Source organism: Caenorhabditis briggsae (genome assembly GCF_000004555.2).
Source record: "Caenorhabditis briggsae complete genome, chrIV, whole genome shotgun sequence".
In the NCBI taxonomy this organism is placed as follows: domain Eukaryota; kingdom Metazoa; phylum Nematoda; class Chromadorea; order Rhabditida; family Rhabditidae; genus Caenorhabditis; species Caenorhabditis briggsae.
Window position 1 is genome coordinate 17,139,467 of NC_013487.2, and position 13,375 is coordinate 17,152,841.

At 38.8% G+C, this 13,375-nt stretch overlaps 3 protein-coding genes across 4 annotated transcripts in view; 2 read left to right on the plus strand and 1 right to left on the minus strand.

Annotated features, from left to right (window-relative positions):
* Positions 1 to 175: 175 nt before the first annotated feature.
* Positions 176 to 2,074, plus strand: Cbr-dpm-1 (the record flags this gene model as incomplete). The annotated part of the gene is made up of 6 exons (XM_002634915.1): positions 176 to 283; positions 332 to 571; positions 614 to 973; positions 1,559 to 1,714; positions 1,866 to 1,956; positions 1,998 to 2,074. 6 exons carry the CDS (start codon positions 176 to 178, stop codon positions 2,072 to 2,074), a joined length of 1,032 nt encoding a protein of 343 aa, XP_002634961.1.
* Positions 2,075 to 3,132: 1,058 nt separating this feature from the next.
* Cbr-pax-2 lies at positions 3,133 to 7,005 on the plus strand (the record flags this gene model as incomplete). Of its 2 annotated transcripts, none has more annotated exons than XM_002634916.2 (7): positions 3,133 to 3,256; positions 4,957 to 5,107; positions 5,155 to 5,219; positions 5,468 to 5,586; positions 5,845 to 5,910; positions 5,975 to 6,164; positions 6,806 to 7,005. In XM_002634916.2, 7 exons carry the CDS (start codon positions 3,133 to 3,135, stop codon positions 7,003 to 7,005), a joined length of 915 nt encoding a protein of 304 aa, XP_002634962.2. The 2 variants fall into 2 exon arrangements, with proteins under 2 accessions (XP_002634962.2, XP_045100832.1); XM_045236387.1 differs by lacking the exon at positions 3,133 to 3,256 and adding an exon at positions 4,103 to 4,175.
* A 506-nt stretch (positions 7,006 to 7,511) lies between these two features.
* The window catches only part of Cbr-dis-3, a gene marked incomplete at both ends in the record, with an annotated part of 12,952 nt that continues 7,088 nt past the window's right edge, over positions 7,512 to 13,375 (minus strand). Inside the window, 7 exons of the mRNA XM_045236388.1 lie at positions 7,512 to 7,700; positions 8,085 to 8,205; positions 8,255 to 8,472; positions 8,691 to 8,921; positions 11,012 to 11,176; positions 11,218 to 12,350; positions 12,486 to 13,281. Coding sequence (XP_045095180.1) covers positions 7,512 to 7,700; positions 8,085 to 8,205; positions 8,255 to 8,472; positions 8,691 to 8,921; positions 11,012 to 11,176; positions 11,218 to 12,350; positions 12,486 to 13,281 — 2,853 coding nt within the window. The remainder of the gene's footprint in view (positions 7,701 to 8,084; positions 8,206 to 8,254; positions 8,473 to 8,690; positions 8,922 to 11,011; positions 11,177 to 11,217; positions 12,351 to 12,485; positions 13,282 to 13,375) is intronic.

A 13,375-nucleotide genomic window follows, 5' to 3' on the forward strand; every position in this document is an offset into this window, starting at 1 on the left:
GTCTTTTTTGCTTAGTTTTTCTTCCTTTTTATAATTTTTCTTGTTTCGTTATTAGTATAAAGTAGTTCGCTCTCGTAAAATAATTGATTTTTAACTGTGTTTCGTGACCCACATCTATATCTTTTTTTGGAAAAACTTTTCCGTTATGAAAAACGTCTTATTTTTTCAGAAGAAAATGGATACACCGAAGTACTCCATCATCCTACCAACTTACAATGAGAAGGAGAATCTGCCGATTTGCATTTGGCTCATTGAAAAATATTTGAAAGGGATTTCCTATGAAGTTGGTCCTTATAGTCTTCAGTTTCACCTTAATTTTTCCATTTTGTAGATTATTATTGTCGACGACGCCTCTCCAGATGGTACTCAAGATGTGGCAAAACTTCTTGAAAAAGAATACGGAGAAAATAAGATTCTGATAAAGCCACGTGCCGGAAAGTTAGGACTTGGTACCGCCTATTCGCATGGGCTGTCGTTCGCAAGAGGAGAATTTATCATTCTGATGGACGCGGATTTGTCACATCATCCCAAATTCATTCCAGAGATGATTGCGTTGCAGCAAAAGTACAAAGTAAGCGAGACCCAGTAGTTTGATCAATTTTGCTTGTTTCAGCTCGACATTGTTACTGGAACTCGTTATAAGAACGGAGGAGGTGTGAGTGGATGGGATTTAAAGAGGAAAACGATCAGCAAAGGAGCCAATTTCCTTGCGCAGTTCCTTCTGAATCCGGGAGTCTCTGATTTGACCGGATCTTTCCGTCTCTATAAAAAAGAAGTCTTGGCAACGCTGATTGCGGAAAGTGTCAGCAAAGGATACGTTTTCCAAATGGAGATGATGTTCAGAGCCAAGAAGTCTGGATATCGGATTGGGGAGGTTCCCATCTCGTTTGTGGATCGATTCTTCGGAGAATCAAAACTGGGTTCTCAAGAGATCGTCGACTACGCTAAGGGACTTCTCTACCTTTTTGCCATCGTTTGGTAATTGCAATATGGATACTTGGAAGTTTCAATTCTGTAATAATTCTATTTATTATTAATTTAATTTCTGGGATTCTCGATTGCTTTACTGTAATGCTATTTAATGGGACGTTCTTTTTCAAATAAATCCATTAACTTGGCCTGTCCAAATGATATCACTTCTACAAATCTACTAACCCTCATTTTCATTTTTATCAATTTTTATCGTTTTTCACTAGGGATCCAAGTTTCAATCGGAAATTCTTCGTAAGTTTGTTTGACTTCTCCATCTGACACTGGAAAATGTCTAAATTTCTCTAGAATGATGAACTTCTTGAGTACTTTCCGATTAATGATTGGCATTTCTGGGCCGATCGTTCTTATTGTTTTGGTCCTGTTCATGTGTTCATCTAAGAACAAAGCCAGGAAAGTTGGAAAGAAAAACCCGGAAGTTAAAAGTCGAAGCCAGGAGGGAAGAAAGAAGAAAGCCCTATCAGCGCCAAATGTAAATATTTTGAATGTTCAGTGAGCGTTGACTCGGAAATAAAAAAAACCTTCTGAACATGCAATTCTACAAATAAAAAACAAGAACAACTTTCAGTCCGACCCAGCAGTCATTCCAAAACACGAAGATGTGCCTGTGGATCCTCCGAAAGAAGTATCCACCCCTGCTGGACCTCCCATAGTTAAGTCAAATCGGAAGAAGAATAAGAAGACCGAGACGGTATCAGAAGCTGTGTTGGATCCCACTCAAGAAGTACTGTAGTTTTTACTCGATTTTTTCGTTTCCTGATTGAGATATCAAAATGTTTAGTGAACTTGTGAAATTCGTAATTTTAACCACATTTTCCTTTTTTTTATTTGTTAAAAAATATCATCTGTAAAACAAGCTAATCATCAATTTCCAGAGCCAGCAAGGTCCCGGCGCCTCAGTTACCATCACGGTGTGCCCCACCCAAGAAGACGATCCGTCGATCAGCGCAGCTAAAGCAGCTAAATGTAATTTCAATAAACTGCAATTTAATAGTTTTTTGTTTCAGCAAAAATCAAGGAGGAGTACTTTGACGACCAGAACGACGATGACACACTGGCTTGTGTAAAAAGTATTGAGAACTGAAATAGAGATTTTTCGAAAATTTTAAACTTGCGAGCTGAATCTTGTTTTTTTTTCCAAACTATAAATCTTTTTTCTACACTATGTGCAACGCCCTAATAGTAAGAGCACTATCCATACTTAAGTGCTCTTTTCCCAGGTGGCATCTTGCCTATAGGAAGAGATAAATGATGTAGGCGGAAGAAAAAAGTGTCTATAGTAAACAAAATATTTGAATCTAGTAAATATTCGGGTCAAATCAAGCGTACACCCTTCTTTTTCGTAATGAATCAGAAGAAGAAGAAGAAGGACCCTGTGATATGAATTTTTAGTATCAACTGACACTAATGTCTCCGCCTCCAAAAACTTACCTTTAAAAATTTCGCCGGCGATGAAGGTAGCCGTTGTAGGAAGAGGAAGTGGGAGGAGTGGTGACTGTATTACGATGTTCAATTCTTCAATGACTACTTCCGTATACGAGCATTGGCAAGCGCATTATGGTAAGTGCCATTTTGCTGATGATTGAATTTGGAAGCTCTGAAAAAAACCTTCGTTGGTTTCATTTTTTGTTTCTGATTGAGTTAGGAAAACGTTGGTAACTAATTGAAAGTTTGAATTTTAATCGTACACAGTTCGTTAACTTATGGCTTTACAGTATCTTTATCATGCAATTAGATAACAAGAAATGAGTTACTGCATTCTCGAAGACAAACGTTCGTTGAACACTAAATACTTTATAACATACTTGTCGACGTGCCGATTTCGAGCCGGCACGAGGTGGCTGGTAACTCGCTTCAGTATTGAAATTAGCAAAATAGCATACCAGATGATGGAGCTTGGGGAGCTCTACAACCTCCTACAATTACAATGTCACCTCATCTCGGTTACCAAACATAAACCATTTTTCAACTAAAATAATGTTTGAAATTTTAATCACACAAATTTTAAAGCATTTCAATTCCTCTCATTTTACTAGAGCAATTTGTTTATCGAATTTAATGTTCCTGCATCTTACAGGCGCTTTACTATCAGTGATACTTTTTGAAGAATTCTGATCTTTTATAGAAGACCGTGACTGTTTGATGAAATGCTGTCGAATTCCAAAAATTGATCCATACTTCCCAAAAATCACATTCAACGCAACTCTGGTTCCAAAAATCGAGATTCTTGATGCCGATTGGGCGAAATCCTTTAAAGGGAACGAAGGTTTGTTTCCCTTAAAAAAAGAAGAAGCAAAAGTCATTGTTCCAGAAAATTGTCAAAACTTTTTTCGCCATTGCCATGAACCAAAAAAAAATAAAAGAGAGGCGACAAAAAATTTGTTAATTAGTTGGTTGTGTTGGTGGGTGTGTGAAATTGTGGAAGAGAAAAAAAAAGAGGATAATGGGTGTCGAAAATTGAAATTTTTGGGATGAAGCAACTTTGTTGAAAGCTTCCAAGCCACATGTAATATTCTGGAATCAGAAAGATTTAGTTGAATAGTCACGTTTAGGTGTCTGAAAAGAGTAGCAAAACGAGTCGGTAAACTATGGACATCTGTTTAAAAATTTCAAAAATTTCGAAAACCAAAAAGAGCTGAAATCAGTTGAAACTTCAAAACAATTCTTGAATCTTCGAAATTAGAGAAGATCAGTTAGAGTTTTTTCAAACTTTTGAAAACCTTAAATTCTGGAAACCATGAAACTAAAAATTCAACAAATGGAAAATAATATGCTCACCGAAATCGGTGAACGAATTAATTTTTTTTCAAGCCTCATTAATTGATCAAAACTATATCTTTTCCCAAACTTTGTTTTCTATCCTCGTCTTCCAATATCTCTCTTTTCCTCCATCCAATCATCCCAAACATGCGGACTAGCTCCGCCCCCCCCCCCGTGTGGTCTCCTCCTCTTCCTCTTCCTTCACCGCCTAAAATTGATGGTATCCAGTGAAAAAAGTGGGCGTGGCTATATTCCATCAATTCCCTCAATTTGCCTGTATATTGTGGTGTGCATCCAAGGGCAGCCAAACGGTTGATTGCTTGTGAACCCTTTCTCTATCTCTCTGAAAAACATGGAACCTCTCGCTCCAATATGGAGAACTTATCCCTACTCTTCATATCCAACTCACCCAAATTTTCAATTCGGTAAGTTCTGAATCATTTGATTATATCTGAAACATTGTTATCTTACTTTTCTGTTTTTCTCAATCTAATGACTTATCACTAACTTGTTTAATTTGTTCAACTGGAAACAATATTGTACCTTCAAAAGTATCCATAATCACATATTTTTAGCTGACGTACATATTATTCGAGAAATTTTTGAGAGGTTCATTGAAGTGGAAGGCAATGCCATACTTTGATTATGTGATTAATATGTGTCCAAAAGTACAAAGATTTTTGAGATACACTGCCTATGATGTTGCACTAAAGTAAGACTGTTTAGTTTGGAATCAGATCAGGGATTAAAAACTAAAATCTTCCTAAACCTGATGAAAAACTAGATTTGTAGCAGCTAATAAGCAAGAAAAAGTGAATAAGTCTGTCTTAATGTATATGCCACAGTAAAATTAGTTTCATTTCTTTCATAGAAACTTTTTGGTTCAATCCCACTTAAATGAACAAACGGCAGGCATCAATTTTTAAACTGATTTCTCAATTTTTGGGTTTTAGAAATTCTCCGAAATTATCCGGGTTTATCCGAAACAAAATATCGGAGAATCCTTAGACTTTATTGCATAGGTATATCTGTACAAATGAGTTATTGAGTTAACTAAGCTCAAATGGAAAACTTTTGGAAAAATTCCAATCAGAGAGCTTTGGAAACGATCCAGCGTTATTGAAAGCTATTGTAAGCTCTCATTCTCTTCCACACCGGAAAACCACTACACGAACGTAGATTACCAACCTAATCAACATTTTTCAGACCCACTAATTTCAGATGGATCTCACACGGGTGTCAATCAACTCGGAGGTGTATTCGTCAACGGGCGGCCACTTCCAGACTCGATTCGTGCTCAAATCGTGGAAATGTCTCAACGTGGCACTCGTCCATGTGATATTTCCAGACAGTTAAAGTAGGATGAACAACTGGAGAGAAACAATCAAATACCACGGTTTTCAGGGTTTCCCATGGATGTGTTTCAAAGATTCTGGGTCGTTTCTACTCAACAGGATCTGTCCGGCCAGGTAAGGAAGAAAGAGTATACTGTAGAAGTTGTGTTGAATCATCATTCTAAATACCCGTCACATTTTCTACCGTCGCCTCAATTGAGGTTTTGTACAGTAACCCATTGTGTGTATTCTATTGACTTTCATCGGATTAGACGAATTGAAAAACGACTTTTCGAGAAAACATGTAAAACTCTATGGTGTTTTGGGTTCTACTGTTGGATTAAAGGGGCTTTTTAAGGTTTAATACATTTTTGAAACTTCAGGAGTGATTGGAGGATCGAAACCAAAAGTTGCTACACCGCGTGTTGTTGAATGCATCGCTGGATACAAGAGAGCAAATCCCACGATGTTTGCTTGGGAGATCAGACAGAAGTTGATGGAGGTATGAAATAAGTGTTAAGTACGGGGATACCTTTCATAGAAGGGCATATGAATGGGATGATAACCAACTTTTGTTTCTGGAGTAATAGAAAAACGCTGTTAACTCATAAAATTCCACAGATGTTATGTTCAATATTTTTAATATCTTTCACAAAAACTGAGATAGATTGAGACGAAGCTAGAGGTTCTTCTTTGGCAGTTCCTATGGAACTTTTAAAAACCTAATACCAACACATTGCTTCAGTTTTTGATTTTTTAGGATCAAATCTGCGGAGAGGACAATGCTCCATCAGTTTCTTCAATTAATCGAATTGTTAGGAACAAGGTAAATTTTTAAAATCAAAAAATTATGGCTGGCTGTATTTCTATCCCTTTCTTTTCGTTTCCAGGACTTCCAAAACTTTGTCTCTCAAAACTCTAGACCAACATCCTCTTCTTCCTCATCCGGATCCTCCCAACAATCATCACAGTCCTCATCAAGGCAATTACCTCCGCCACCACCGCAATCACAGCAGTCTCAACAGTTGGCTGCTACAGTACCCTCGCTGGCGGCTCCTCCCACTTTTGCAATGCCTGGAAGTAAGTTTTGGGAAGAAGGGGAGGTTATTTTGTAAAATAGGCTTTTAGAATGGGATAGAAAAAAACAAAAAATAAAATAATACAGCTGAAGTACAATTTGATTTGAACTAGAAAAATGACTAGAAATTTGAGAGAACCATCCCATTAATCTGAATGTTCTATCATCTCGATTTAGTTGAAGCGTAAATAACTTATCTCATTTTCCAAACAACACGGTGGTGTAGTAACAAAAATTGCAATATGGAAATTCACATGTTCCATTTTTCGATGATTTTTGAATGAATTATCTAGCTTTGTCGAAAAACTGACCTTAAAAACCAAGATGCCGTTTACCCTGTAAAAGAAGTACACCCGTTTTGCCGTTTGTATTTCTGATATCCTTGAAAAGAAATGAGCCCAAATATACAATCACAATTCCAGGGAAGCTTTGAAAAGTATAAACTTCGATTAGTGGATTTAAGGGAGTTGGAGGCGAAAGACCAGAAATGTTTTTGCCTATTTGCTTTGATTTCGCATGAATATGAAGAAAAAGCTAACAACAAAAAGTTTGAAAAGTTTCATCAAAATCAATTTGGTTGAAATAGTTTGTATCTCTTCTACACAACTATCTTATCTCCATCATTTTTCCTCTTTTTTTTCAGCCTATTCCATAAACGGCCTTCTTGGAAGTCTCCCACATTCAAGTATTCTCGATGACAAGTCTTTTCATCTCTCTCATGCCGACATGTCTCTTGTCTATCCGACTTCTGGAACTATCGGTCCCAGAGTTCTGGAGCACGATTGGCCGATGCGTGCTCCTGTTTGCACGATTCTTCCGAACTACTGCGGCGGACATTTGTAAAACTTGAGATCTCAATGGGACACTTTCTTAATCAAGAGTTCGTTCTACAGTAATTCCTCTTTCTATTTATTTCTCGCCCTTTCTCTTTTTCTGTGATTTTAGAAAGAACGATAATGTTTTTCCTCTCTCCATTTCCTATTTCTCCTAGTTTCATTTCCTATTTTTCCTCTCATCTCAAAACTTCCATGATGCGATAATTTATATATTTTGTCTCTAAATTTTTTCAAAAGGATGACTTTAAATTGTATATATTTTCAAATAAAATTGATTGACACCTATCCCCCTTCAATTTTCTTAAAAGCTTTTGGCTCCTGCTCATAAAAGATAGATTTATTGGGCGACAACAAGAGAATAATAAAAAAGGTGAACAAGGGAGATTCTCATAACAAATGAATAAGGAAAACAAGAAAACGAAACTGGGGAAACAAATGAAAACGTCTAAAGACCCAAACCTTCAGAAGTGGAAAGGTCAAAGTCTACTGATAATCCTGGGATGGCTGGTTTGATCAACTGGAGTTCACACGTGGTCTTTGCTGATTCTTCTCGTTTACACTGATCTTGACAGTGACAGGCTCCAATTCTCGGATCACCGCCTCTCCGTTGACTTTTACAGCCATTTCCTCAACATCAATAGTGGTTCCAGAACCCGGTTGTAGCACAATGATCGATTCGAGACCATATTTTGGAACGAAGACCTGGAATTTGCAATTTTCGTGTTGATCCTGAAGGAGATTGGGTTTCTGGTTTTTGTGGATTTAGAAGATAAATGTATGAAGGTTATGTTTGGGTACTTACTAGGCGCCATACGTGACTAATGATGTGGAATGAGGAAAGTGACGAAAGGAGAAGGAATCCTTTTCTTAGGCCCGCAGACACAGGGACATGTATAGAGAATCATTCAGAAGCTAAATTCTAAGAATCCAAAGTTAGAGTTCAGGCTTCTGATTTACCCCGACTCAGAAGCTAAACTATAGGCATCCAAAAACTGGTTCATGGTTCAATCCTGGAGTTTAATTATTCAAACAACTATACTTCTAATTTTCCGGTTGCTCTGGTCCTAAAATGAACAAAAGCTATACCTGAATTCCATTATTTCTCACACCCATCACAAATCCCTCGCAAGTCTCCACCTTTCCCTTGAAGTATCGAACTACGTTGAGCTGTACCGATGCTCTTCCAGCATACTGGGCTTGCTTGTGTCTGAAGTTTTCAGCCGTTTTCAGTCATGTAGTAATAAGTTTCCGATTACCTATAATTAATATTTCCACAGACTTTGGTGCATCTTGCTTGACTCAGAAGACCTGATTGGATGTCGTCGGCATTGATGGCAGCCGCAAGAAGACGATGGACGATGACGTCGGCGTAACGACGAATTGGAGACGTGAAGTGGGTGTAGATGGAGCATGCGAGCCCGAAATGTTGGTATTGGGGAACCGGGACCGTTCCTATAATTTTCTGATTTTTCAGCTAGTTCGGATAAGTAAATTCGCCAAATTATTAGATTTTTCCGGTTTATGTTTCAATTCCTTCTTAGCCGTTTTCTGGTATTTCTAAACCCTATTTTCCTGAATTCCAAGGCCGTATCATCTTCCTCATTCTACACACAAATATGTGTTTTTTTTTCGAAAATACTCAATCTACCGTATCGGTCATGCTTGTACGCGCCAGCGCCAAAGCAGCAACACCTTAACGATGTCGTTCTTCCCAGAAGCCGTCGGAACAGAAACCCACGGTAAAATTTGAATATTTATTGTCTTACCAGCTGAGAAATAGACCGCTTGTGTCATGCATCGGGTGGTCAGCATACGGAGGAGACGATTGAGCATCGGGTTCTTTTTGTCGACACATCGGTTAAGAGAGTCGGCGAGTCCTTTGCCGCTTTCCACAATGATTTCAAAGCCTCGGTGACGGGCGGCCTGAAAAATTGATTTTTGGAAAATATCGGAGAATCTTCAAAGCTTCATTAGATATCTGTCTAGCTATTCAAGCAGTTCATTAAACCTGCAAGTATACTCCCTGAATTCAAAGTTTTAAATTTTTGGAACATTTCACAATTTTTAGGTAGAAATTATAGAATCAGGTTTCCCGTTAGCTCTGCATCATGGAAATAACCTTTATTCTGACTGCCAGGACAAATGTCAAACCGCAACATGTATATGTTTACACACTCAATTAAATCATCTCCTCTCCTATAAATTTCCTTCATCCTACACTTCTAACTTGTCCATCAAATTATTACATGAATTGAGGATGAGGATGGATGAGGGAAATGGTGAAATGTCAAAAATGATGAAACTGAACAATGAAGAGTTGGAGGGATTCTGAATGAAGTGAAGAGCTTCTGGAGCTAAATTGAAATTAAATTGAAACCTCTGGATCTTCAAAAGTTGTTCGGATAGGTTTTTTGAGCTTTTTGTGAGCTTTAGAACCGTGTCCAAAAATTTTAAAACTTCACAAGTTCACAATTCACAACTTTTGAGACGCCCAGACACGATTCTATTATATCTTCTGAAGCCACACGTCAAGCTTATGGACCTTCACATCAAGGCATAAATCTCTGACACCTATAACAGTTTTTTTTCCAACTGCGTCAATTTTGAATTCCATTGTCTCCGAGACGGCACTCCAGAAGTAACCTTCACATCGTGGTTGTAAAGCATTTCCCGACAATGTCAACAACCTGTGAATCCGAGCATCACTCTTCCTTCCGATTATGACTATTCGATACCAACAAGGTAGGCGTTCAACCGTATTACCTCCTAATCTGGGAACAGAAGAAGGAACGGCGGAAGTGCGTGTGTACATGCGTATTGAATGTGGATGAGGGGTAGCCGTAATCCTATGATATTTATTATGGACGGAAAGGAAACTGGGATACAGTTTGAGAGTAGCTTTAAAATACATCCCGTCAGATTTTAGAAGGATTTCCGAGAAGTTGAGGGATTTGGGGAGGCTGATGAATCTTCGGAGTTCAAGCTTAGTTGGAGTTTGCAGTCGGTGAATTACAGTTATTTAGAAGGTGCTAAGAATATGATGATAAAGTATTCGAATTTCCTTAAAAAATATTTTAGCAATCCTTCAAAAAGCGTCTTTTCACTGCTTTTAAGACTTTCGGGTCATGGTGTCAAGAATTTTGGACTTTATTCAAGTTTTCAGATTCCAGATTCCACAGACCGCTACTTCAAACAAAAACCTTAACATTGTTTACATGTTTACCACAAAACCCTAAAACATTTGGAGGTCATCAAGATTACTGTAGTAGCCGCTGTGATGAGCAATTATAGGGTATGTGTCCCTTTTCTGAGGTAATTAGCTAGTAGTGTGTCCACGGGGCTGTCAATAACGAAATATGCGGATGGCAACATTATGATGAATTGGGGACTTTGGGTAATTCAGAAGCCATCGATAACCCATTTTTGGAAGCTCGCCTGACCTAGATTGCAACACCTTCTCCTTTTTTCTGACCGGAAACAGAATCAGTTTTCATCGCTATGTAAACATTTCCGTGTCCTCCATTGGCGGCAGAGAAATAAAAAGAACATCGAGTCAAAAAAAGCGAGAATTAATGGGTTTTGAGATTCGTTTTTTCTGCTATGAGAATGAAGGACATATTTCCGCTCTCAGATGTTGCAAAAGAAGGAATGGGAATCTATTCCCGACTACAGTACTTGTCCATGCTCCGGTGAGCTTCGAATTAAAAGAGAGAGAGAGTAGAGGAGGAAAGTGCTAGATGAGTAATTGAATGAAGTCGTAGGAAATGGAAGAAGCCGACAAAACTGTGTGGAGTGGTTTAGAAAGCAAAATAATGGATGCGGAAGTGATGATATGGGTGTCTTGGTGTGAGGGATTCGTTCTTTCAAAAACACTGCTACTGTTTTGGTGTAAGGGATTATAAGTTTTTTTGCCATCCTGGAAAACAAAATCACATGTTTCTATTATTAACCCCTCCGTAAAGGCGGTTATTACGGTTTTACGGTATATATGTTCATCCGGATAGCTTTTTTACCTCAATCAGCGGCTTGTAACTCTCTTTCAATGGAACTGGATGCCGTCTAAGCAATGCACAATCTGGATACTCTTCCAGAATCTTCTTGGCGACCTGGATATTTGCCAGTAACATAAACTCTTCCACCATCGAGTGAGTATCCAAATGTTGTTTTTCCATTACTTTCTGAAACACAATTTTCAAAAGAGTATGATTTGTCGAGTTACCTTTGGAGTCCGAGATTCCCAGTCCATATCAAACCTTACTTCACTTGAAGCAAGTGTCAGTGCTCCATTGGACGTTCTCTTTGAATTCAGTACTTTCGACAGTTTCATCAATTCACGAAGTCCCTGCGCCACGTCACCCTGTTCCTTTGGATCATCAATGATTTCCTGAGCTCTCTCATAAGTCAGTGCAGCCTTGGACTTGATCAGTGACTTGTGATACTTGACAGATTGGATATCAGCATTTGAGGTCATTGTCCAGATTACTGAGAATGCGTAGCGTTCCTCTCCACCACGAAGTGAGCACAGGTTACTACTGAGTAGACACGGAAGCATATCAATACGACGATCACAAAGGTATACAGTGGTTCCGCGTAACGCTGCTTCATCATCAATCGCTGTATTCGGACGAACGAAATGAGTGACATCAGCAATATGAACTCCCACTTCAAACAAATCGTCTCCAATCTGCTTGCAATGTAGGGCGTCATCGATATCCGTGCAGCCCTGGGGATCCACTGAACAGATAGTGAGATGTCGAAGATCAACACGTGGCAGTGTTCCACGATTGTCATTGAGATCTGGTTCCCATTCCTCTTTGGGTAAGCAATCAATGACTTGGTCTGAGAATGGGGCGTGTGGGATATCGTGTTCTAAAAGGAGCACCTCATTTTCGGTTTCACGAGATCCCATCTCTCCAATTGATCGAACATAGTGACCCAATGGATATTTAGAGTCCCTCGGCCAATGATCAATAGCTACCACAATCCTCTGTTGAGAAAGAATTTCAGCTTGTTCGGTTTCAATTCTAATTCTTGGAATGAGCCGTTCCGCTGGACAGAATAGGTGTCGACGGGCTCCTTTCACAGAACTAGGCAACAACATTCCACAGTATTGGCGCCAATTTCTTTTAATAATTCCCACAACTTTTGCCGTTGGTACGGAGTTTTTTTTGGCCTTTTTCGCTTTTGGCTCGTCCTCGTCGTCTTCTTCAACTTTTCCCATATCGTCAGCATTATTCACGTACTCTTCAACGTCACGAAGACGGATTTTTTTTTCTGGGCACGTCCATTGATCTTCAGGAAGGAGTTGCACGGCAACAACGTCTCCATTGACAGAACGATTACAGTGATTTCCTGAAAATCATTTTTTTTTCAGTAAACGAACTAAATTTCACTATATACTCAGCAGTAAACTTCCGACCGTCTTCTCCTTTTAGATAAAATGAAAATTTCATAAAAATATTTGAACATTTTCTAAGCAAATCTCACCAGTGATAAACCACGAATTCAACTGATCATCGATAATGACAGAAGCTTCTCGATAATTCTCTCTGGAAACCGAGAATGTTCCCCGTTTAATCGTTCCATTCGCAATTCCGTCCATAATCTTATCATGAGATAGATGCTCCTCAAAAATTTGTCTCTCATTATTATTTGCCGAGCTTTCATAAGCTGCCATCTGATCCAAAAGTGCCTGTTTTCCAGAATCCTCCAAGTTCTGAATGTATTCCTTGAGATACAACACGTGTTGGTAGTGTTTCTCGAGACGTTTCTTCGATTCTTCATCAAAAACCATCAACACTGGAGTCACATTCTGTTTCTCCCAGTGGCTGGTGAGATAGTTCGCAGTACACAGCAATAGTTCTTCTCCTCGACTAACGTCTTCATATTTTGTGATATCCGAAAATGTTTCACAATGGAATTCGTTCATGAAGACGTGGAAACGATCCTTGGCGTCTTCGTAGCACAATGAATTCATCTTTTTGTAGGCTGGAACTGCTTTGGCTTTTACACCTTCCCAAACCGTTTGAGTCACAATGATGTTTCTGGAATACATAGATAAATACTCAGTTTTTAAATTTTCCAACCTCAAAAGCTCAGAATCAAACAAATCATGGAACCGAATCAACGATGTTGAGTCCACGATCAGAACATGTCTTCCAACTTTCGAATTTTTTACTGGGTTCTCGGTTTTCAGCAACGAATTTGTTCCGAAATCTTTACAATCTTCACATTGAGCTAATCCACATGGCAAATCGGTTCGGAGATAACGTTCGGCGGCTCTCTTAAATTTAACTAATCTATAACTGTTGTAGAGACCCCGCAAATTCCGGGGAAAGAAAAAATGGGGGAAAAAAAATTTGTGAAAGTGGGCGGAG